General features: G+C 40.0%; 1 protein-coding gene across 1 annotated transcript in view; it reads left to right on the forward strand.

The window, feature by feature from the left end:
- Positions 1–26,503, forward strand: part of GIGYF2 (GRB10 interacting GYF protein 2) — a 123,814-nt gene that overhangs the window by 90,159 nt on the left and 7,152 nt on the right. The window contains 14 exon segments of the mRNA XM_006015982.3: positions 1–39; positions 692–851; positions 4,295–4,461; positions 5,443–5,534; positions 6,522–6,629; positions 7,207–7,307; positions 7,911–8,011; positions 8,669–8,830; positions 20,149–20,307; positions 21,547–21,783; positions 22,486–22,608; positions 25,137–25,340; positions 25,492–25,697; positions 26,017–26,171. The exon segment at positions 1–39 is cut by the window's left edge and continues 13 nt beyond it. Coding sequence (XP_006016044.1) covers positions 1–39; positions 692–851; positions 4,295–4,461; positions 5,443–5,534; positions 6,522–6,629; positions 7,207–7,307; positions 7,911–8,011; positions 8,669–8,830; positions 20,149–20,307; positions 21,547–21,783; positions 22,486–22,608; positions 25,137–25,340; positions 25,492–25,697; positions 26,017–26,171 — 2,014 coding nt within the window.

Here is a 26,503-nt window from a genome sequence, read left to right on the forward strand (position 1 = left end):
GATCCAGATGATGAAGAAGGCCTCAAGCACTTAGAGCAGGTAGATCTTCTCTTTTTAAATTTCTCCTTTGCTTGTAGTTTGTCAGAAAATGAAAGAACACTGAATGAAAGATTCTCCTCAGATTCTTTGAGTAGAATCATGAAAAGTATCATGTGTGATGACTTCAAAACGTTCTTTATAGGTCATAATTTTTCACATTTTGTTCCGCAAACTGCATTCTGTAGCGTTTGAACAAGAGACCATAATTTGCTGAGTACTGGGAGATGGAACATTTTCCATGCCAGCACATAAATTTCTGAGTTCTATTCTTAACTCTGTCATTAATTGTATTAGACCACTTGGGCAAGTCAATTTGATATTCTCCCTTAGCTTACCCATATGAAAAAGGGCTTAATTCTAATCATACAGGGTTATTGACTAGAGTGCTAAAGCATTTGGAGAATCTTGCATGAAGGTTGCTATGGAAGTGTAAAATACTTAGTAAAAAGCATCTTTCTCTGCTCTGTCCATCTTGAATCCCACCAAATGTTCACACCTATGCCAGCTTTTTAGAACCAATGAATAAATTCTAATATGGTCTTGAACACTGGCGTGGTGTTGTACAAGTTAGTGACTGACCCTATGATCTTTGCTTGGTTTGAGTATTTGTAGTCAGTGTCTCTTGACGTGTTTCTTGATCTGTCAACTGTAGCAAGCAGAGAAAATGGTGGCATATCTGCAGGACAGTCCACTGGATGATGAGAGACTGGCAGCAAAACTTCAAGAGCACAGAGCAAAGGGTTCCTCAATACCATTGCTCCATGAAGCCATGCAGAAGTGGTACTACAAGGATCCACAAGGAGAAATTCAGGGTAGGTCTGTGCCCTTTACGCTTCCTCTCTTGTTTCACAGAACTGTTAAGAAGTTCATCACAGATCTATTTAACCTAACATCTGTACCAAAAGATACTACCTACCCCACAGCTTCAGAAAGAGGCAGTGATGCAGGCAGACGTGAGTCAAGTTGAGAAAAGGTATCCTTTTTACTTAGCATGCCTTTCGTGCCCTGCACACAATCTTATAGCTAAAGTGTTTTCTGTAAATTGAGGTTAGAAGAAGTCTTAAGCTGGCTTTCTTCTACTCCTACATGTTTGTAATTCAATTTATAGTTGAAATTTCCTGATAACCTGGAAAAGAAAAAGTATAACACTCTGGGCTTTTCATGAATGGCCAGTCAACGCATCAATCAGTTGATGGTATGGAGGCTTTTTGTTTCCATTTGGAATGCCCCTGTTCCTAGAAAATGCTTTTCTTTTTTTAGCTCGAAACCTAAAGAGTTAAGTTGCTATACCAACATGCAGAAAAAGAGTGTGAACACTGAGAATGATTCCAGAGTAGGAAAATGGCTTCAACTTGAAACCTGGATGAAGCAGTGGTAAAGTTGGAGCAGCTTTGCTACATTTGAATTGTTCTTGGCTGGTACACACACAGTTAGAAAGTGCCAGCTGTTTGAAATGTTCCTCTTTTGAAAGGGTTCCAGATGTACGTGTATCTGCACAACATGGGTTTCTCTCACATAGGCACCAGGGCATGAAGCAATACTGCAGTCCCAGCAAGCATATGTCTGTACACTATCTATCAACTATTTCTTTAGCACTGTTGTACAACACAATGTATTAGAGGTTCAGATAGTACCAGATATTCTATGCTATTTCCTCTTTCTGTTTGAATGACGCCTGAGGCTTTTGTAGCAAAATTTGGTAGAGGTCTTTTCCATAAACCCTGGCATGTCCAGTTACCTTCAGACAAGATTTTCAGTAGTAGTTTGAAAACTGGTCAGACTTGATTGCAGGCCTCAGCTCTGGGAAATTCTGTTTACAATTCTGCTTTGAATTTGCTTAGTTTTTAATTGGATAAGTAATATTCTTAATAATTCAGTAGAAACAGCATACCAGCCTCCGGCTCCTTTACTATTCATTCCATCCATGAAGAGCACACACCAACTGCAGATGCTCCTTCAGCCTGATGAATGGTATTTATACCTGAAAGCTTGCAAAGAATTTTTCCAACTATTTGAGTTGGTCTAATAAAAGATATCAGATATCAGAACCTTGTCTGCCTGTGCCCGTAGACCAACACAGCTACAACCTGTACCCCTGTAGAAACAACCTTGGAAGCTATGAGCAATAGGTAGATTTTTTTTAAGAGGGGATACATCTAGCCTGATGTTATAGGTATTACCTCCCTTCAAGTTTCTAGGGGCAACAAGAAAACACTAGTGTGAAGTCTGCTGGATTTCAATCATGGGTGTCAAACATACAGCCCACAAGCCCAGTCCGGCCTATGGAGCTGTATGATCTGGCCCATGGGTTTCTGGACTGGCTCTGGCCCTGGTCCTAGCCCCATGCACTACATACATCATGCAAAATGGTTTTGGCATCCTGCTCGCTGCAGGCAGCACAGGGGGTTGGTCCGAGGTACCATGTGCAGACCTCAGCCTGGATCCCCTGTGCCCCATGCAGCATCAGGTCCTGCCTGTGCACTACAGGCAGCACGCATCCCGTGCCAGCCACAAAGGCCAGCCAGTCCAGCATAGGGTGCATGGGGTGGCCATGCATGTGGCATAGGGCCAGCACAGGATGTACTCCACACTGCCTCACCATACCCAGAGCCAGCGCACAGGGCTGGTCAGCAGGGCACTGTATGGAGTGCATGTCTTGTGCCAGCCCCTTGCTGCACACATGGCTAGGCCTCTGGGCCCAGCGAGGGGCATACACCACCTGTAGCATGTGGGCTGGGCGCGGTGCTACGTGCAGCACAGGGTGTCCAAAGTGCAGACTGTATGTGGGGGAGGTGACCAACCCCCTAAATTGCCTGCGGCTCCAGGTCCAGCCTATGTACTGTAAGCAGTGCATGCCCCATGCTGGCCCTGGGGGCTGGTATGTGCAGCACATGGGCAGGACTGGCACCAGAGGTGCTCTGCAGGGCGTCTGGTCCCAGTCCAACCTGCAGACTGGCTCAGCCATGCTCATCCAGCCCAGGACCTGATGAATTTGATGCCCTTTATTTAGATGGTGTGAGGAAGCAATTTTGCAGGTCAGCTTGTATAATTTTTATCTTACTTTTGCCCCCTTACCATATATTATTATGGTAGAGCTTAGAGGCATCATTCTGTCCCGGTTTGTCTGATATACTATGTACATACAATGAAAAATCTGTCCCTGCCCCTAACGCATTTAATCTAATAAAAAATGAATGGATGTTACCTTAAAAAATGCTTGAAGTACAGGGTTTTCTTTTGTGGACCTTAGCCTCCAATGAACAGAAACTTTAATTCTTAAGAGTTTTAAATCATGGAGGACCATAATAGAGCAAAGTGCAGGCCAGGTTCCCTGCTGGCTCATGCATATACTTCATATAAACGTCTTTTCTGACTGTTCCAGTCAGTTACTCCTTGACTGTATTTAGTGAAAGTCCTCTTGAAGGATATTGTCCCTCATCACCTTTTACGGATTCAGTTATAATTACTGATTGGATTTAGACTCTAAAAGAAAATTCGGTCCACAGCTCTGCCGGCATTTTTCTTTTGGGATATCCCTAAATTCTTGCTCTCCAGGAGGGAAAAATTTTATAAACATTTGGTCTATGAAGACGACAAGTTATATAGTCATAATTCTGATTTTGTGGAGTTGTCTTCTTTGCAGGGTTCCTACCCACTCCTCTGTTCTGACTTTGGAGGTTTATTTTTTCCCTCGTAAATTAATTTTAGAAACTTGTCTTGTACATTTTAAGGAAGTGACAGAAATACTCGGCATTACTTATTAAGTAGAGAGAGAAATACAAAAGTACAGGGGGGCAACTGACATTTTGTTGCTACCCTCAAAAATAAAATCTGGAAATGTAGGTGGTCTGCTGACCTTACGCTGAGATGCTTATTCCCACAATCAAGAATATTGCCAAATATCTTCAGAGAAGCAGAATTAGCAGTTTCCATTTCCTGTCTGATTTATTCTGGAACAGTTATAGCAGCAACATGTTAATTATGTAGAGAAATGGTATACCAATAGATGGCAAAAAATGTATACGCATTTATCGTTAGTGTCAGAACTGCTATGTTCACACTGTTGTGAACAGACCTAGAATTTAGAATGTATGTTCTGTTCAGCAAGACCAATGTGCATGTATCTTTTCTTATTCAGAACAAAAGCAGAAATCACTAATGTTAAAACAGATGCAGTATACAAACAAGCGTCATGTTCTTGGTTCCCTTTTTGCTGATTTGCCCTTCTCTACATGTATTGTTTGTGCTATTTTAGGTCCCTTCAGTAACCAGGAGATGGCAGAGTGGTTCCAGGCTGGATATTTCACAATGTCCCTGTTGGTAAAGCGAGCATGCGATGAGAGCTTCCAGCCACTTGGAGACATCATGAAAATGTGGGGCAGGGTTCCTTTCACTCCAGGTCCAGCACCACCTCCACAGATGGTAAGTGTTCAGGAGTCACACAGGTCAAACAAAGGATTTCTTACAAATGTGTTCTTTGCATGATAGAAGGCAGGGTAGATTTGTACCTTTATAGACTGACTGAATCAGGATGAGGTTTTGTGAGCCCAAGGTCACCTCACCAGATGCTTTGCCTAATGTTATAAGTCCTCTGTCTTGGAAGTACATATCCTTTTAGCACCCAGCATGAAAACCTTCTAGAAGACAATGGGTCTCAGACCCTTGATCAGCCCAAACCTCATGAGGTACCTTCCCCTCTTCTGCATCACCTCATTATTGCCTGCACCACAGCTGTTGACATTATGCCACTTCCATGTGAAGTGGAGCCCTTCTAGGAATCTGTTTGTTTTTTTGTCTTGGGCAGTAGAGAAAGTGGGGTAAAGGGCAGGAAGCTAGGAACAAAGCATTTCAGGGTAATTATTAACAGTCTTTCTGTGCTCAAGGACAGGTGCATTCTAAACCCAAAGGGAAGGACAAAATGAGCAGTGCTGGGTCTTACCCCATACACAAGTTCAGCTGAGCTTTGAAGGTCTGAGCTGAACTGTCACTTTTTAGGTTTTGAGCTAAATATAGATGATTAGTGGATAGAAGGGTAGGGTTGACCGTAAGATTAGCTCTAACAGTTTAGACATAACCTTGGAGAGGTCACAGTTTTCATTTAATTTTAAATAAATTCTTATATGCTTTGCTGGGTCAGAGGCTTCAGAGCTTGGTTATGATGTGATATCTATTTATGCTGTTGTATACCAGCTGCCTGTTTCTTCTTGTGCACTTTTTTTGCATGCTTCAGAGCAATTTGTCTACATATTTTTGGATTTCTGTACCAGTGGGTGTACCATTTGTCCTTTTTTTCCTTGACCCTCTGAGTGTAGTACTGGACTTCAGTTTTTATATTGTGTTTCTGATAGTTTGTTGCAATATATCTAATATAATTTATCTAATATGATTTATTCCCAAATGCAGGGCGAGCTGGACCAGGAGCGGCTGACTAGACAGCAAGAACTCTCAGCCTTGTACCAAATGCAGCACCTGCAGTACCAGCACCTTTTGATACAGTAAGACTGGGCTTAGCTTCTTATCATATTTTCCCTGGGTTGTAGATCTGGCATTGATGCTCCTCCAACAACAGTGACTTCCATTCTCAACTGCCCATGATCCTAACACCACCTATGCTTAGAACAGAGAACTGGCCAGCTTAGGACACACTGTATTATTCTTCATTATTTAGCACATACTGTCAGACCAGCAACTTGCCTGGTCAGAATGAGTCTTGGCCATACTTGCAAAGGGGTTTTGAGGATTTGAAGTTGGGAAGGAGTAGACTGTCTGCACATGGAGGACTTCAGAATCTGTTTATACTCTGACGGTTTCTTGTTAGTGGGAAAGCTGTTGGAGAATTCTGGTTAGATACCCACTTTTGCCCATTGAAATGTGAATTGCAGTCCTCAAGAGCTGGTCTTTTTCTGGCCCTTTGACAGAAGCTTAGAGTAAGAAAGCAGTTAGTAATTGTATAGGTGCACTAAAAGCTGCATGTGCCTTGGTTATGATCTTTGAATGAATGTCAGTATAAGACTCCTGGTGTGGTAAGAAATCTGCTGTTGTACTGAGGATATGGGATCACTTGATGTCTTACCTGTTTAGGCAATCTCAGAATTGGAATCAATTTAGGAGTTATCTATATATTTCTGGGAAAAGGGAAACAGAAATGTTACATAGTATAGAATTTAAAAATTGGAAGGAAATAGTTGGTTTGCATGGTTTGGAGTAAGGAATTTTTTTCTGCTCAGGTATGTTAGTTCACTATTTTTTTTTTTTTATGCTTTGACTTTTTCAAGATGCCTGTTTTGTGATTGCATGCAGGAATTAGTGTGTGCATCCTAGATTAGTATACATTATTCAGGGAGATTTAAGCACATGTGGGACTTTGGCAACTTGGATGGGGTCAGGGTACAGTTGCAGCTTGTAGACTAATTGAATCAGAGATGCATATGCTTTCTTGAGCAAAGTAAACCAATTCCAGTGACTCTGCTTCTCTTCTGAAGACAACAGTATGCACAGGTGCTGGCACAGCAGCAAAAAGCAGCTCTGTCATCTCAGCAGCAGCAGCAACTGGCTCTTCTTTTGCAACAGTTCCAGGCCCTGAAGATGAGGTGAGTGGACAGGCTTGAGCTGTTTATGGTTTATCTTATAGTTTTGTTGTGATCATCTTGTATTTGCATGAATCTGGTTCATATTACTTCCAGTTCTATCTAAGAATATGCAAACAGAGTGATTGTGAAATATTCAACATTCATCAACCTTTTAACATCTTTTTTTCCTTTGGTTTCTGCTTGGAAGAATATTACCTTACCTTCTGACTTGGCAGTTCTGTGAGGAAAAATAATATGCAAAGTTCTGACCAGAATTAATGAAATACTGTTTTGAGGCACCTCACTTTGCTAGATTTGATCCGTCCCTGCCAATTGAAATATGTAATTTTACTTACTGCTGACCAGGTTGCCTGTGAACTGGTACTTATGGAATCTCAGCATGTGGCTGATTCAGTGTTTGATCCAGCAAGGATAAATAAGAAAAATTTCTGTTTAGTAGCATCAGCACAATATTTTTGTTTTAAATAGAGGCTTGAAGAAACCTGTAATGACAAGTTACTTATTTGAAAATTTTCACTGCATGTTCAGAGCAGACTGTTCCTTGGTCATGTATTGAATCTTCCTGCTTATATTTCAGAATATCGGAACAGAACCTCATGCCACCTGTAACAAGGTCTGTGTCAGTGCCGGACACTAGCTCGATTTGGGAGCTTCAGTCAGCAGCCTCACAGCCTACAGGTATGACCTGTTTCTAGAGTAATACCATCTCCTGAACAAACTCTCTTGGTTCAGAATCCGACCTTTCTTCTTACAGCCTGTTTTGATGCTTTTCCAAATAACTTCTGGGTTCATTCATTTGAGCTTCTGTTTGACATGAAAATGAATTCAGCTCCCCTTGAACTCAAGAATAAATTCTTTTCTGTGGGGGAGGGGAGAGTGCTGAGATGAGCAAGATGTCAGTGCTTTGCATTGTCATAGGAAATGTTCAGCCAAATATTGAGTTTGCTCTGTTTGTATTGCATGATCAATGGGCTTCTGGTCTCATGGAGTGATTGGATATTGAACAGCTGGATCTTGTCCAAGTTTGAGAGGGAAAACCCATCTTGGCACTCTTCCCTGAGAGCTTTTAGGGGAATCAGGCTATACTTTCTTTAGCAAGATAGAGGTGGTCCCCTGCTGAAGAGGATTATGTGAAAGCAGTGTGCATCTATGATTTCTAGTTCTTGTCATCTAGTAATGGATCACACAGGACTTCCCTGCTTTCAGTCTGTCTGCTTGCTGTTGCTTGTGGATAATGATTCTTCTACTACCTATATAACATTATTTTGCTTGCTTCTCCAGTTTGGGAAGGAAGTAGTGTCTGGGACCTCCCCATTGATACTGCAGCTCAGGGACCAGCTCTAGAACAACTTCAGCAGCTTGAGAAGGCCAAAGCTGCAAAGGTCAGAAATTATCATGTACCTGCAAAAAGTTAATTATGGCTTAGCAAAATGCTACTGTGATACTCTGTTAATAGTTTTACACTGGTGAGTGAAACCTATCTTAACGGTCTCTTCTGGGGTTTTAGAATGGGGCTTTGCCCTTTGGATCAAACACATGCACATTCAAGCCAGTTTTCTTTTTACTGTTAGAAGTTACATAAGAGCAGAACTTTTGCTGCTGCTACTGCTGCACTTACCCTCCTCTTATCTCCCAAAACTTGTTTTAAGAAACCGTAAGAATTTAGATTGGGGCTGTTTGCAGCTACTTTAGTACCAGGTTCTCCTTTAGAGTCATAAGACAAAATAGTAGAAGAAATCCTGCTTCCATGATGACATCATGGCTGCTTTAAGTCAGAATAGTTTAAGAAAGTGGTACAGGAAAACTGATTTGGAGAACCAAACACTGTTTTCACACCAGTAAATTTCACACCAGAAATTTACTCTTAGAGTTGCCTATTGACAGCTCAAGAGTGCTGTAGTTGCAGGTTGAACCCCACTGGTAAATTAGTGACTGAGATGCCCTCTTCTAATTGCTGAAATTTTTCTTTAAAACATAGTATAGAAGTACTTTACCTATTCTAATCTTGTATCTAAGTGTAGTTTTTATATAAACTGTAGCTAGAGCAGGAGAGGAGAGAAGTGGAAATAAGAGCCAAACGAGAAGAGGAAGAGAGGAAAAGGCAGGAGGAACTTCGGAGACAACAAGAAGAGCTACTTAGGAGACAGCAGGAGGAAGAAAGGAAACGACGAGAAGAGGAGGAACTGGCTCGTAGAAAGCAGGTGAATCTTCTCAGTGTGGTGTACTTCTTTGGATTTTATTTTAGTACTGCAGTTTTATAGGAAGAGCGTGTAGAAACACATATGAGGTCTGATGTATTTCTGGTAAGTGTGTATGAAGACAGTTTTATTAGTAGTATTTCTTTCATGGTTATGCTGACATGTCTTTTTCAGTTCTTGCCCTTTCAAAGACTTGCCAGAGATTTCAGAACTGGCTTTGTATGTCTGACAGTTTCAATTCAAATCAGATTTTATTTTTGGCCTTATTTATTTGTCAAGTAGCATTTAAATAATAATTCTCCAAAAGGACTCCTCAGAAATGAGATGGCATTTGCTGCCCACTTAGTTAAATATTTGTTGACCTTGTAGTTAGTCCCGCACTGAGGATTCTAAATCTAGGCATCTCACCACTGTTAGCAGACTTGGTTTTTGGAGTATTGATTTCCCAGTTAGGTTACAAAGTGTAGTACTTTAAAGAGGACCAAGATTTAGGAAAGTAAATTTGAAGCCCAGCTGTACTTTTCCTCATCTTCCATTTTAATTCAGTTAAAAAAATTTACCCAAGACTTACAGAATTTCTGGTTTGTCAGAATTTAGGTATTGCTTGCCACAGTTTACATGACCTTGGTCATAGAGGGCATAATTGCCGACTCCTCTGGGTTTCTGATGGTGAAAAGTTTCTTTTGGAAAAATGAAAGTGTTTGCCTGGGTAGCATTGTTCTTATGGGTTAGAAATAGGACAGTCCGTTTCATGTTCTGAGGGGGACTTATGTTAAGAGTCACTCAACCATTCTGTGCCTTGCTTTCCTACCTGCCCATGCAGGTATTTTTCCTATTTCACCTGGAGGCTTTTAAAATGTAAAACAGTTTGTGTTATTACTTAAGCAAAATTATCATACTGGCATGGAGGAGAGGAAACCTCCCCACTTCTCCCCCTCCCCCCTTTTTGAAAATTTCTTAATTTTTTTAAAGTGTAAAAGACTACAAAGCTTCATGTTTAAAGTTAAATTCTACTTTAAATAGAAGACATTGGAAAGTACAGTAGTCCAGGGTAAGGAACACTTAAACAAGCTTTTCTTTTCTATCATATGAGCTGTACCCTTCCATCTTCTACCATTCATTTGTTTGTACCTTTCTTGTGTGCGTCTTTTTTTAGTCTTCTGAGTTAGATTCAGTAATTTTGCATTTTTGAAAAGACTTAAATGTCCATAGTGTATGGTTATGGACATTGGATGCTTGTGAAGTCCATTGTACTTAGAGTAAATCTGAGTTACAGATATTGGGATTCTTCCATGTCTTTCTAGTACTAAGTAGACTACTTCACTGTGTTTTTGCTCTTGGCATAGTAGTTTAAATTTGTTTCTAGTATCTAAGTGTACCTTGACTGTCACTCTAATGTTGCTTCTCAAATTTGCAGTTCTACCTTTTTGAGAAAAGTGAGGAATCATCTTTTTTTTAATTGGGAAATGGCATTTTTGTTTTGTTTACAGGTTTGGGGTTGTTTTTTTTTTAAATAAGTGCATTTTATTTCTTTTTTTTCCCTTATGAATCATAGGACCAGTTTTTATTTTTCTCAGGCCTTTTGTGCCAGATTTCAATGTTTCAGTGAGGTTGTGGCAGAAAAGTACCTGCAGCAGTCATGATTTAGAATGTATTCAGAGTGATGGCCACCTGAATTTCATGTTAAGCTCCTCTGCCTTTTGTATTATGTAGTAAAATCCACATTACCCACCAGTCAAGAAGTCAGATGATTTTAACAGTGCTTTAGAATACCCCAGATCAAGTCTGACCCATTTAACTTTTTCAGAGCATCAGGTCTGCTGCTTGAGTGCTGTAGTTCAAAATCAGAGACATGACTGAGAAGTGATTAGTGAATCCTGCTATCTGGAAAGCTTGTTCTTAGTTGAGAAATCTTGCTCTTTTCCTGGGATGATTTCTAATACATTTTCTGAAGAATTTGTTTAAATGGTATTTCTTACCAACAAAAGTCTGGTCATAGAATCATAGAAAATTAGGACTGGGAGGGATCTCAGGAAGTCATCAAGTCCAACCCCCTGCTCAAACCAAGACAGGCCATCCTCAATTACATGAACTGTATCATGGTCTTTGTGTCAGAGGGCAGATACATGAAAGTAAAGATTCTTGCCCTTTTAAATGCATCATCCTGCATCTGATGCCAGATCTGAAAAGAACTCCAGGTAGTTGTTGCAACACTTAAGATGGTGAGAGACAGAACTGATGGCTGTGCCTCCCTAAGTGGCAGGAAACCAAAAAAAGGGAGCAGAATCTTTGCAGGAGGAGGAGGCTGCAAGAAATTCTTAAGAAAAAAATGCTGCTCTACTTCTCTCCTTTCCCAAAACTCAGGATCTGGTTTTTACAGATAGGAACAAATGGGAGACTTACATTAAAAACTCCATTATTACTTTGTTTTGGCCCATCTGGATTTTTGGCTGAAAGCAGGTCTAAGTTTGTAGATTCCTAGAGCTCGCAAAAGGAAGCTATGCTGTGTTTTATTTCATTTGGGCATAAAGTCAAGGAGCCTCTTTATGACTGTGACATTTATATTCCTGAGACTGGAACATTTTTTTTCCTATTTCTTTAGGATATGAATTAAAAGGGTTTATGACTCAAGCTAGGTTTACACAATCTAGTTAGCACTGTAACAACGTTTTAATTAAGTTTTATATTTATTTCCATAGTTCTTAATAGTTTTAATGTTTCATCTTGATGTACATGGAACCATTACAGTTTGTACTGGAAAAATATATTTATAGCATAGCTGGGTACTAAATTTGTGCATGGAATCATTGCAGCACTCGCACAAAATAAGGCTTTTCAAAGTAACAAACTTGGAAGAATTGTTTTATATCCAGCTTTTTGTAACGTGTTTTCAGCCCCTCCCTCCCCCCCTTTTTAATTCAGTGCATCCCATTCATTTTTTTTTTCTGAGAGATCTTAGACTGGGTTGGTTTTGGCGATTTATAATGGTAAATATTTAGAAAAAAAAATCATCTTTCATTGTGCTCTTGGATACAGTCCACTTTTTTGTACAGATTCAGTCACCTCTGGCAGAAGACTGCCTTAGTGGAATTTCATAGACTTTAACCATTTTTATGGGAAGTTGGTTTTAATGGAAACTGTCTTACATCGCTATCTGTGGAGTTGTTACTCGACACACTAATTCTTATAAGTGACAGTCAAAATGAAAACACGTAACAAAGCTCTTAAATCCTTCATTGGAAAGAAATTGATGTTACAACCTTATTTTAAAAAATCAAGGGAAGAACCAGGCTGATATTGAAAGCTGATTTCTATGGTGGAAAGAATTCTAGAACCAGGTTACAAACTAATCAAAAATTCTTATCAGAGATTTTATAGAAAGGAAATAATGCTTAACAAATTTGATTAACTTCTTTTGAGGAGGTGACAATGAGAGCTGAGAGGGGTGAAGCAGTAGACTTAATCTGCCTGGACTTCAGGAAGGCTTTTGATACAGTACTTCATAAAAGACTAGTATATAAGGTTAGTAAAAATACTGTTGATGGTGAATTCTAAATTCAGTTTTTAAAGAGTTTTTGTAAGACATTAACAATAGTAAAGGTGATGTAGAAGGAAATGACATGGTAAACCATGTTGAATCCAGTCTTGTTTATACTATCTTGTACATCAGTAACTTGTATTTTATTTTCCTGCTGGGGGTTGGGGGGGGTATCTTATTCTGTAATGTTGGGTCACCTTCTAGGAATGAAATCAACTGTGTTAACCAGTATTTTGTTTTTCAAGAATTATAACTAAAATTGTCCCCTATAAAGTCTCTTGCTCCAAGGGATGAAATCACAAGGAGACAGAAAAATCTGTAGGCCTTGCCAGCACCATTTGGAAGCAGTCCAGAGCTGCAAAGATGGTAGATTTTATTTGCAGTAAACTCTTTAAAAAAAAAAACCACCCACCTGGAATCTACTAAATCAATAGCAATGACTGACCTTTGTAAGCTTTTCAAGTTTCTTTTGCCAGTGCACCATCCAGTCTCATTTTAATTGTCTGACCTAAGACATGTGGCACAGACTACATAGGTTTGCAAAATACATAAAACTGGAAAGAGGTAATTGGAGGATGGCAACAGGACCCCTGTGGAGAAGAATAGGATTGATAACATTTATACTAGCATAGGAACAAGACAAATCCAAAGGAACAGTTGTCTCCTTTCACCTAAGCATTGGTAAGAATAAAGCTCGGAGTATTGTAAATATTTATGGGCGTGATATTCCCAGGAAAATATTTAATAATAAAAATATGTAGAAGTTGATAAAGTATTCCTGAGTACATAGCTGGGAAGGTGTAGCTCGTTTTCATTACCAGCTGCGCCTAGTTTTCATGAACAAAAATTAAACTTTTAAACCTGTAAGTCTAGGTGCGACTAGTACTGTCACTGGACTAGAAGAGGGTTTGATTTAAATGACATTTTCATGCTTCTCTGTTCCTTATTTTACCTATAAAGGACTAAAAAGTAAAAAGGTTATATCAGCTATATATCAATAGATTCCTTTTCAGGTTTTCTTCGTGTGTCCAATATGGCAGTGGACAGGCATGAAACACCTCCAGCAGTCATTTAGTGATCCTCTATATACTGTCATTGAACTGTCTTCTGTGCTAAATAGTGTTCTTTGATTTCTGTGCCTTAAATATTACAGACTGATTGTCCGACAGTTAGGAAGATTACGAGATGTACAAGTTTATGGATCTTTATTTTTTTTATTTGCGGGGTGATTTCTGACTTTAGGAGCAACAGTAATGCCTTTTTTAGGGAGAAAAATGAATGTGTTTGCTTTAAGTTGTGGGTTTCTATTAAAAGATGTTTACAGATCTCTCAGATGTTTAAAAATAATATTGCTACAATATTTACTATGTGATTTAAAATGAAAAACCTTCAGTGGAAAGAGATGAATGTTAAAGGAAGTGGAAAGAGTACCCAGCTATATTGTTGTGTACCAAGACTACTGTTTTCACACAAATGCAGTAAATGAGAGGAGGAAGTGAAAGAACTCTCATTTGTTTCCTGTATCCAGAGGGTAACAAGGGGTGGCTTAGCAGCAGTATGTGTGCCACAAGTGGTCTGGGTAGCCTTTGTGTGGCACACAGCAGATTGGGGAGAGGAAGGGGCAGCCCAGTGGCAGACAGGGCAGGAAGCAGAGCAGCAGATTGGGCAGGGAAGGGAGATTGGAATGACACTTGGAGGATGCAGGGCTAATTAGTGGTATGCCTGCAAGAGAGGTGGTGCCCTCGCTGTTTTAGGGGATGAAGAATTAAACATTGTTCAAATGTCTGTGTGTCTGCCCTTAACTTTTAAGATGATGTTTCCATTGATGTTTATGGACATGTGAAATGCATCTTTCACTGTTGGAGCCTGTATTGAGGTAGATGTGTAGATTTGGAATCCATTGCATGAAGGAGGTGGGTGCTAAAATAAATTGAGAAAAGCATAGGTGCTTATTGACAACAGTTGTAAGGACTCGGGGTATAAAATGCTGTTGATCTAAAAACGGAAATCCTCCGATTTGTATAGGAGCTATGGATGACTTATGATTTGCCTGATTAGTAGAGTTCACAACCTGGACGACATAAATATGGGCTTTCAGATACAGTTCCTGATGAACAGGGATCCTGGTTTTCTCTGATGAAAGAAATCCCCAATTTTTAGATTAAAAAAAGTAACCTGAAATCCTCATTTCTCTGTGATTAAAATGAAACACCACTAGTATCTATATCTATCTATTAGTGGTATTTCATTTTAATCATGGAAAAATATGGATTTGGGTTTATTTTTTTATTCCAAAAATTGGAGTTTTTTTCTTAACAGAGAAACCAAGATCCCTGCTGATAAAATTTAGAGCTCCCGTATATTAGCCCCACATGATGGATTAGTGGCTCACAAGTTGCTGCTTGACTGGCCTTTATGTATAAGGTTGATATACACATTTTTTCTTTTGATCTCTTCCTTTCCAGTTTTTGTGCTTTTATTACAAGGTCTTGTGCAATCAGTATTCTGTTTTTGCAATCATTACAAATATCTTTTTCTAAAATCAGTTTCCCAGTTACTAGAAATACATGTTATAGATAACAAAACTGGAAACTCTAACTTGGAAAAAAATATTTTATCTAAAGACCAGTCACCATGTATGTGCTTAATCATAGGCCAGGAAAGCAGTGTTGACAAATAAATATATAGTAATAGTCAAAGTGGTAAATAGAAAATATTAAAGGAATTAATTAGATCTTGATGCCATTTTTCTAAAAATGAGAGCTATTCTGTTGTGTTGGCTAACACTTTTTTTTTTTTAGATGCTAATGCTGTACTTTTTTAAAACCCTGAACTTAATTATTTGAGGCAAGAACATGTAGACAATTCCGATAAATCAGACATCACGATGATGGGTGATCACTCACAAATGAGGAAGATTTCTTCCAGGGATCTTAGTAGTGAGTCCGCAGGTTGGCTCCATAGCCCGATTTCAGATCCACATGTCCTGTCGCAGTGAGGACAGGCGTTTCCAGGACGGATGGGCACTGTGTTGCTGCGTTAGACGTTCTGATGTTCTTTTTGCCTGTTCCTCTTTTACTCTTCTGCCTGTCGACGAGCTGTTTCAAAGTGCTGAGGTGCCTCCCAAAGACCCTTCCTCCATTTTGGTCAGTCCTGAGCAAGGGTCTCCCAAGTGTTGATGTGGATGTTACACCTCTTCATGTTTGCCTTCAGGGTGTCTTTGAAGTGCTTTCTTTGCCCTCTGGTACTTTGCTGATCTTCTTTTAGCTGAGAGAGAGATTCTCTGGAAGGCAGGAGTCAGGCATGCAAACAACATGGCCTCTCCAGCAAAGTTGGCTTTGGATGATCATGGCCTCAATGCTGTTGAAATTTGCTTCGGCCAAGATGCTGATGTTTGTGCATCTATCCTCCCAGCTAATCCAAAGGATCTTGCAAAGACACTGGTGGTGGTACTTTTCCAAGCTCTTGAGATGTCTTCTGTATGTGGTCCAAGTTTCCGAACCGTACAGCAGAGCTGGAATGACAGTGGCTTGATAAACCAAGAGCTCCATTTCAACAAGGATGTCATGATTTAAAAAGACTCTCTTACTCAGATTTACAAAGGCTGCACTCGCACATTTCAAGTGGTATTGTATTTCTGCATTGATACTTCCTTTGATAAAAGATGGCTTCCAAGATAGGCGAAGTGATCCACGTTCTCCAGCAATTTTCCATTGATTTGAATGGAGGAGGGACTTGTTTCTCCATTTGGAGCAGGTTGGTAAAGGACTTGCATTTTCCTGATGTTTAGAGTTAGGCTAATACTCTTGTAGATTTCCAAGACTACATTAGGAATGATTTGGAAGTCCGTTTCAGATTGAGCAATGACAGCATTGTCATCGGCATACTGGAGCTCCATTATGGATGTTGCTGTGGTCTTCATTTTGGACTTAAGTCTGTTGAGGTTGAAGAGTCTTCTTCTGTCCATCCTATATGCAGTTTCAATTCCAGGTGGGAGATTTCTGTCAATGAGGTGAATTATGGTGGAGATGGAAAATAAAGTTGGAGCAATGACCCAACCTTGCTTCATTCACTCCAGTTTTCACCTCAAATGGTTCTGTTTGATTCCTGTTGCTGAGAACCCTTGCTAACATTGTTGCTGAGAAGTCTCAGAACACTGAACTTGTTTAGGTGGCCAGTTTTGGACCAGATTTTCCACAGGGCAGTTTACAGAATCGAAGGCTTTAGAAAGGTCGATGAAGGCCAAATAGAGAGGTCAGTTGCTTGCAACACTTCTCCTGGATTTGACATGCTGTAAAGATCATGTCCGCAGTTCCTCAAGATGGTCTGAAGCTGCTTTGATATTCTGGAAGAATTTCTTCCGCAAGTGGGAGAAGGTGGTTAGCGAGGATATGGGCGATGACTTTCCCAGCAGTGGCCAACAATAAGATGCCTCGTAGTTTCCGCAATCAGCTCTGTCCCCCTTCTTGAAGATGGTAACAATCAAGGCATCCCTTGGGTCAGCTGGGATTTCTTCCTTCTTCCAGATTTTAAGGATGAAGATATGAAGCTGACATGTAAGTTGTTCTCCTCCTCCTTTGGAAATCTCTGCAGGTATTCTGTCAGCATCAGCTGTCTTGTTATTCTTCATTTTCCTGATGGCACTCCTGACCTCTGCCAGGGTAAGTAGCAAACCAAGGTCTTCTCTGATTGCTTTTTGCAGAAAGTTGTTGATTTTTATCTTCATCGACAGTTGAGTCACGATTCCAAAGGTCCTGGAAATGTTCTTTCCAGCAAGCATTCATGGATTTGCTGTCTTTCAGGAGTGTTGTTCCATCCTTTGATCTTAGAAGATTGAGGCCTTAAGTGCTAGGGCCGCAGACAGCTTTGGTAGCACTGAAGAAGCCATAAGGGTCACAGATGTCAGCAAAATGTTGGATTTCTTTTGATTTCTGAATCCACCACTCATTCTTCAGTTCTCATGTTCTCCTCTGCAGCTCTGATTTTGCTTGTTGGTGTCCATTTTTCTTGATGGCACAGTTGATGTCATTCTGACAGGCACAAAAAGCTTTTTGTTTCCTGTCCATGAGACCTTGAATTTCAGTGTCGTTTTTGTCAAACCAGTCTTGATGTTTCTTGGTCTTGTATCCTATGGTATTTTCACAAGATGAGAGAATAGCTGTCTTGAGTCCCATCCGATGATCCTCAACTCCTTCTGGGTGCTCTGTTGGTAGAGTCTCATTCAGAAGTTGCTAGAATTCGCTCTGCTTGAGTGGGTCCTTCAAGTACTCGATGTTTAACTTTTGCCTGATCTGCTTCCTTTGTGTTCTTCGTTTAGGAGCAGTCCTGATGGACATGCAGGAACGGATGAGGCATGGTCAGTCCAGCAGTCATCAGCACTAGTCATGACTCCCGTAATCAGGACATCCTGGCGATCACAAGTCTGAACAATTGCATAGTCGATCAAACGCCAGTGTTTCGATCTAGGGTGTTTCCAGAACATCTTGAACTTGTTCCTTTGACGGAACAGGGTATTTGTGATGACAAGTCTGTGTTCTGCACACTTCATCAAAAGGACCCCGTTAGTATTTGAATTTCCAGTCCCTTCTTTTCCAGTAGTACCATTCCGAAGTTTAGAGTCTCTTCCCACTCTGGCATTAAAATCTCCAAGAAAGATGATCTTATCTTCCCTTGGGGTATATGAGAGGATGGTGTCAAGCTGTGAGTAGAAGGTCTCCATGATCTCATTGGCATCGAGAGTTGGGGCATATGCACTCACAATTGTTGCCTGTTGGTTTTTGGCAAGTTTCAGATGGAGTCTCATGAGGCATTCGTTAATGCCAGTTGGGATTTCTAGAGTCGGTTCACAAGTTCGTTTTTGATGGCAAAACAAACTCCACGTGTCCATGGCTCTTCTTCTGCTCCCTCTCCAGAAGGTATATCTTCCACCTTCTTTTTTTTCAGATGTCCTTCTCCAGCATGTCAAGTTTCAGATAGGGCAGCAATGTCGATGTTGAACTTCCTCAGTTCCCAAGAGACAATTGCTGTCCTTTGCTTGGGGCAATCGCTATTTGCATAGTCCATTAAGATTCATACGTTCCAGGTTCTGAAAATCATTTTTGTTTCTTTGTGACCGCATAGAGGTGATCCCACTGGGCATGGTGATCCAGTCGGGAACAGATCAAGACAGACTGTTTGGGGCACCTTTTCTAGCCCCCTCCCCATGTAGGGTGAGCAGAATGGATTCTAAATAGGACTGCTCTCAGGATCACTGGAACACGCAAGCCACTCCACCACTACAAGGTGGTGATCCCCAGAGAGGAAATCAAACATATGAAGCAAGGGAGTTTCTTTTGGAGCAACCACAGTGCCTACCTGTCTTTTCAAATACAAAACAAGTAAGCTACCTGGGCATTGTGGTAAATTGAATTTTTGATTCCAGCTCCCTGTATTTCTATTTTATACATATTTGCTTATATTCTCTGATCAAACAAAATGCAAAGTGATGCCCATCCATCCTCTTAGTAAGAGCAGCATCAGCCAGTAATTTGCTGGGTCTGTTTTTCTGGCTGCATTCCTGATCTTCAGCTATAGTTGTGCTCCAGAATGGCTCCAGGTTGTGCAGTGCACCTGTCTCCAGACCTTCCCTAACATAGTGCCTCTAAGTCTTAATAAAAGGAGGAAGTAGCTAAAAGGTAGCCATTTTTTTTTCCATTAGCCAAAAAGAAAAGAGCACTTTCCTGAGAATTAATTTAATTAATTGGGATGCAGAAAGATGGATAAACTCTTACTTCAGTACATAGAGTAATTGTCCTCTGTTTTCTCATCCTGGGGATTATGGAGTTTTGTATATATCATAAGAGGCCATTATGCAGATTTTGATTAATTTATCTATAGTTACCTAGCATCCCTGGCATATTGGTCCAGGCATTCTGTCCGGTATGATACTTCATATGTTGAAATTCATCTATGCATTGTATGTAATTTTAGAATTCACTTCCTTGATTTGCCAGAGTCCAAAGTTAGTATGACCTTTCAGCCATGATGCAAGACTTGACAGTACATAACATGCAATAATGCATTGCTCCTAGAAAACTATTAAATTATATTTGGAAATGTAGTAAAAACAGGAAAAGATGTATTTTATAGGCCTCTAAGAATCAGTGCTTAGAAATCTGCTTACCTAAGATGAGGAGTAAAAATATTGAGCAAGGCAAGAGGAATGATTCCAAAAAAGGATGAAAAAAATACTAGAGGTTTTAAATAGAAGATAAAGCATGGATAAGAATACCATTTGCTTGATTTCAGGATATAAAAGGAAGGAATAAGGGATATTAGAAGCAACTAAGATCAGGACAGAAGCAAGGAAACAATGACCCTCTGGCTACCTGTCCTGTAAGAGGAAAGAAAGAATAGAAGCTTAAGACTCCCTGTTGCTGCTCTCAGATTTTCAGGTCCTAAGCAAAAGAAAGAGAAGTATCTTGAAGTCTCTTGATGGTTCTCCTTTTTCTGCCTTTCCATCCCCAGATTGAACACTAAAGCAGAACATTAGATGATTTTAGATTCTCTGGAGTTTCTGTTCTAGGAACAACCACTGTCTGTCTCTTGGATGCATGTCACACCAGAAAAAAAGATGTTAACCTGTGTCTCAGGCATTGGGATTCTAGTGTTTAGAATAAGCTTTGTTAATATTAAATTTTGGAGCTTTCCCTGAGAGTTTCTCTGGCCAGACTATGCTGTGTTCAGCGTCCCCATTTAATAAGTGAATTGGTGTATATTTCTTATCTTTTGTTTCCACCTTTAGGAAGAAGCCCTGAGAAGACAGAGAGAACAAGAAATTGCACTAAGACGGCAGCGGGAAGAAGAGGAGAGACAACAGCAGGAGGAAGCACTTAGAAGACTGGAGGAGAGGAGAAGAGAAGAAGAAGAAAGGCGGCAGAGAGAGGAGTTGCTTCGCAAACAGGTGAAAAGTAGTACAAGGGATTTACTATGGTCAGTTATGGGAGGTGCCAGAGCCAACTGAGCATTAAGACTTGCTCTGCCAACTGGGGAGAGACTCTTTCCTTTAGCTGTGGAACTCAGCATGGGTAATGTGAATATAGATTGAGTTTCCCTTTGAAACAGGTTACAGATAATCAGAAGGAAGAACAAGCTTTGTCATGGGGTGCCTTCTGCACTTCATTTCTTAGATGAGTGTAGTATTTTCTGAATGTTTTGCTTTCCAGCACATTTGATTGTGGCTACAGACAGGTTGCAGCCTCAGGTTTCCAGTTTTTCCCTAATCTAAAGAGGGGCAAGATGCATACAGTATTCTACCATAAGCTTAAAATAATTAAATCCTGTTATAAGTTACCATGTTTGAAACCTTTGCTGCAGAATGCTGTATCATTGCATCTCTCCTCTTACTTCAAACGTGCCAAGTCTACTTTTCTCTACTCTGCCAAAACTACAGAATATCATTCATGTTCTTTCCTCTCCTCTTGCCCTGACTATTGTAAAGCCTCCTTAAGTGGCCCCTGCATGTCCTACTTTCCCAGCTGCCATGTGCATGAACTCCTGCTGGCAGTCTTGTAACAGGAAAACTAACTGTATCACACATCCTCATATGGTATTAACATAAGGATCCTGTTCTGTATTACCAGTTAACATGTAAATGTATAGAGCTCTCTGTCTCTCTCTCTCTTCTAACTGCTTATCCACCAGCACCTATTATGTCCTGTCTTATAACCTTATCCTTGTTAACTAAAAGAGCTTTTTCTCCTTTGCGGCTGTAACCATCACCCATTCTTCCCTTCACTCATTTTTAATATAATTATAAACCTTTTCTTTTTTCGCAGTTAATGAGTTATCTCACAGTAGCACTCAACCCTGAGATCTAATTGCAGTGAAAAGGCAGATAAAATTCTAGTTCAGTACTTCATTTTGCCCTGTGCCCAATGTTGCTAGCCTTGACGTGGAGGAATGCCTTTTGCTTGTAGTCCAGTCGCTTGGTAAAACACTGTAAAACTTCTGTTTTGGAGGAGCCAGATTTTTTTCACTTGAAGATTAAAGTTTATTAAGCAAAGTGCACTTTACAGATCACATCTACTGCTAAAAGGCTTCCATCTGTTTGTTATGCTTTCTGAATCCCATGTGCTTAAATTATTTAATTTTTTCTGAGGCCTCTTAGAGACTTTACTCTTTATTTTTGTATCCTGGGAAGGAAGAGGAGGCTGCCAAATGGGCCCGTGAAGAGGAGGAGGCCCAGCGTAGACTTGAAGAAAATCGGCTGCGCATGGAAGAGGAGGCAGCTAGGTTACGGCTCGAAGAGGAAGAGCGAAAGCGCAAGGAGTTGGAACTTCAGCGCCAGAAGGAAATAATGAGACAGAGGCAGCAGCAACAGGAGGCGCTTCGGCGGTTGCAACAGCAGCAACAGCAGCAACAACTTGCACAAATGAAGGTAATGCTCTACCTTCTTTTTCCATTCATCTAATATGTGTAGACAAAACATCTTTGACAGTCCACAGAACTAGATTAAAAGGAATTTAGTTGACTGGGATGAACAGAGAGGAGCTGAGTGAAGGTACCACATGATAGAAAAAGAGAGGGAATAGCAGTGTCAGTGAGTGAAGTACAAAAGACATAAGGGAGCACAAATATTAAAACAAGTGCACAGGAAGGAAAAGAGAGACTCAGGCAAGAGGAGCTGTCTGGCGCCCTGCTGAGCAACAGAGCAGTGGGGAATACGTGTAGGGCCAGAAAGCAGCAGGACCCAGCATTGCAGCTAGAGAGCAGTGAGGGAATCCGCGCTCGGTCTGTTCTATGGCACTGGGCTGATTTCTCAGCCATGCCCTGGCTCAGCAGGGAGCCAAGGAGTAGTGCAGGAGCTAGAGGGCAACAAAGGAATTAGGATGAACCAGAAAACATTGCATGACCCAGCACTGCCTGCAGGTCCTCAGGTCAAAGATGAGCCTTCATTTTCCCCATGATGAATGAGAAAATGATTTCATCTTGGAATGAAGTAAATATGGTATGTTACCTTTAAGTTGGATCTTTAACTATATCACCTTTCTTCAGTGGGTTCCTGAGAATTGTCTCCTGAACAATGTTGACATTGTATATTAGTTCAAAAAGGATTCTTACTAGCTTGTCTTGTTCGCAGCTTCCTTCGTCTTCGACATGGGGTCAGCAATCAAATTCAGGAGCATGTCAGTCCCAGACCACATTATCCTTGGCAGAAATCCAAAAGCTTGAAGAAGAGAGAGAGCGGCAGCTTCGTGAGGAGGTAAATTCTCATCTTTCCTTCTGGTGTAAAGAAGCCCAGCTTGAATTAGTTTTTACAGGTATCTACTCAATATGTGCAAATTTTCTCCATTTTCCAGTGGATGACTGATTAACTTAGAAGGCAATACTGATTCTTATTCAAATAAATGCTGCATCAAAACTGTTTGTAAATTCACTTTTAGATGAAGTCTATAGAACTTCGAGGCAGGTTATGTTTGAGATGGAGTTCTTAGAAATGCTGTAAAATATGAGTCTATTCCATTCAACTCTCAGATTAAAATTTTCAGAGCACTTCAAGATGTAACTGAACTCTCCTTGGTATTTGTTTGCTCTAAATATCTTAGTTTTGTCATGGAAATGTCTGACATTTACTTATCTGGTTGAAAAGTTGACAGACCAACCTATAAGTGTTGGGCTTCATGTGTGCAGTGGCTGTAGTACTGTAACCAAGATAGGTCTGTGTTTCAAGGGGAAATTTGCTTCTATGCAAGTCCACTCAAAAGATACAAAGGTCTCGCTATTCAGGGAGACCAAGTAGTTCTGTACATCAGATCCAGAATTATTTCAGCTTCTGCAGAAATACTTTCAGATGAGATTGGGAACTCTCCTAGCAGAAACTTAATCCTTCCAAACTCACTCAGCTCAAATTATATTGTATCCATTGCACATTAAATTTTTTTTGAAAGAGAGTGTTCCAATATCTAAAAAGATGGTGTTTTAACAGTGATTTTTTTTAAATATCAACAAAGGAAAGGAATAGAGTTTTAATTATGATAGCAAAAAGTTAAAGAAGTTAAGACCTGGACAAGTATTTTGGGTTGATATCTGATGGGGAGTGAAACAAGAGTTTGTATTTAAAGCATGTTGGCAGATAAGCTGTCCTTCTTAGTAATGAACCTCTTCCCTTATGCTCTTCCCCAATACTTTCTGAATTGAACAGCATCTGTGATCTCTTCAGTACGTGAAAAGACAAGAATTTAACAGATGCTTGCAGGACCTGAATACTGATAAATTCTTTGCATTCAGAGACAAAAAGCCTTGATGGATGGGTAACCTGTTGACTGGGCTTTTAACTCTATTATAGCAAAGCAGAGGAGTGTCTTAGTTTTTTGACGGATGAAGAAAATTTGTTTTCATATCCTGGCTTAAACCCCATGGCTAGACACTTCTGCTCTGGAACCTTGTTAGATACAAAGCTAATATCTACCCATGTTGTTTGTGTGCAGTGAATCCTGACAAAGGTACAAATTGATGTCTCTACACAAGTGAAAGTTAATACCAAGTCTTTCCTTTCACTTGTCTCTTGTAACATGTGAGGCAGATTAATATCTCTTCAGTTCCTAGGCATCAGAATAATCTTTCATTAACATTTCTTATTTCCTACTTTTTTTTTTTTTTTTAGCATTAGAATAATTAAATGATGAAGCATCCTTTTGATGCCTGTGAGGGTCTGACATGGCCAGTTTAATTTAGTAACTAACTCTTGACTAAGTGGATATTAAAATTTGGGAGGACATGTGCCCACCCAAAAGCCTTTTGCTAAATTTCATTGAATTGTTCTGTGAATGTTTTTCAGATATTTATCAATACCATATCAATATCTATACAGAATAATTATATCACTGATTGGCTTTTCTCTTGGAAAAAAAAAAAGAAGCCTATCTATCTTTTCCCTTTGTATGATGGAGCAGCAGGTGAAAGTGTATACAAAAGAAACCTAATGATACACTTAATGTCTTTGGAGATTTAGGAACTATTTTTATACTTATTATGTTCTGGAGTATTTCACCTTATGAAATCAAAGCTCTGTTGATTTTTACTTTTTTAACTCTGGTGAAGAAAGAAAAATTGTCTAGTTCTTGTACCCTGATCCCGATTTTTTTCCTTCCACATGCCAGACTTTGAAACAGGAAGATTTTGTGGAGGTTGCTGTTTTTTATTCAGAAAGGGAGCTCATAGTATTCAACTTAAATCATATTTAATCAGTAATTAGAAATGGGTAACTCAGTGATATGATTTAGTGGGCAAGTAATTTGTAAAAGTGAAGTTTTGTGCCAAACACATCAGTATTGATGGCAGTTCTTATGGTTTTTCCATTTGAACTGAAAGCAGCCAGCAGAATGCAACCAGTCTTTACAAATTTATCTTTTGCTCGAAATGCAATAAAAATAGAAAATGATGCTGCATAATTTTTATCCAGTCTGCTTTCATTTGCTTCATGGTCATGCCTAAGAGTACAGCCAAAAAAAAGTGGTGTGAGGTTTTTTTTAAGATAGTGAGACTAGTTTTAAGGTTGTGAGTAATAAGAAATTGGATGAATGACTGCTTGGGTCATAAGACTGAGACATTGAGTTGCATCATGGGTTTATGAAAGGGTTTCTTTTCAGATATAATTAGTGTGCATCTTTTTGTGCTTCTACTGATGTTTCTAGAAGCACAGTAGTAGTGCTGCTCAAAACTAACAGAGCCTGGAATCAGAATTCCTGAATTGTGATCATCTTCTGATGTTTCTATTTTTGTATGCAACAGCAAAGGCGTCAGCAGCGTGAACTAATGAAAGCCCTCCAGCAGCAGCAGCAGCAGCAGAAACTGTCGGGATGGGGTAATGTCACCAAACCAACAGGCACTACCAAATCTCTCCTGGAGATACAGCAGGAAGAGGCAAGACAGATGCAGAAGCAACAGCAGCAGCAACAGCAGCACCAGCAGCCAAACAGAGTCCGCAATACTACGGTGCCTATCTTTGTTACCTAACTACTGCCTGCGGAACTGTCACATGCTCTGTTCCTCTCATCCCACCTTTACTTTTGGTTTGTTGGATGTTGCTACTCTTCCTTCAGACTTGTTGCTAACCAGTAAGCTCTCATTTCTTTTGTTTCAGCAGCATTCTAACCTGCACACCAGCATTGGGAATTCAGTGTGGGGCTCTCTAAACACTAATCCCAGCAACCAGTGGGCATCTGACTTAGTCAGCAGTATCTGGAGTAATGCTGATTCCAAAAACTCAAACATGGGATTCTGGGATGATGCAGTGAAGGAAGTGGGACCTCGTAACTCGACCAACAAAAACAAGAGCAATGCCAGCCTCAGGTAGGAGTTGGGGAAGGATCTTTTAGTGTAGGGTTGCCAGTCTGGAACTGATCTTTTACTAAATGTATACCTTCATTGCATTTGATCATAATCTTTTAAAATAGTTTGGCAAACAGCACCTTATGGGCTGTCCTTAGAGTCACATTTTTTTATTTTAACATCTGATAAATCATTTGACCTCATGAGCAGTACTAGCCATTCCCTAAATCAAAGGACTTTTGTTAGCTGTGTACTAGAATTTTGCCTGATTTTTTTTTTCACTTAGTAAATGTTTGGCTAATTCCAGTAGTGTAATATTATGTTCTGTTTTTTGTCTCAGCAAATCTGTAGGTATCACAAGCAGACAGAATAAGAAAGTAGAAGAAGAGGAGAAGCTGTTGAAGTTGTTCCAAGGAGTTAATAAAGCCCAGGATGGATTTACTCAGTGGTGTGAACAGATGCTTCATGCACTCAACACAGCCAATAATTTAGATGGTAAGAATTGGAAGGAATGGCAGTTATATTATGTAACATTACATGAAAGAAGACCACATTAGCATATGCAGAGAAAATGTGGAGTTCTATAGAAAAACAACTGTTCATTAACAAAGACAGTGTTTTGGTGCATTCAGCAAGCTGGCATAAGTGGCTGGGAAATGGCATTGCTATAAATTGCACTGTATTCTCTGCCTCACGATTCTCCCTGGGGGAAATATTGTGGATAGAGTCACCCAGACTTTCACAGATGTTTCAGTGAAAGTGATACAACGCAATTATAAGAAAATTAACCTAGTTATAAATACTTGCAGAATAATTAACTGTCCCAT

This window comes from Alligator sinensis, unplaced genomic scaffold (genome assembly GCF_000455745.1).
Source record: "Alligator sinensis unplaced genomic scaffold, ASM45574v1 scaffold237_1, whole genome shotgun sequence".
NCBI classification, from domain to species: domain Eukaryota; kingdom Metazoa; phylum Chordata; order Crocodylia; family Alligatoridae; genus Alligator; species Alligator sinensis.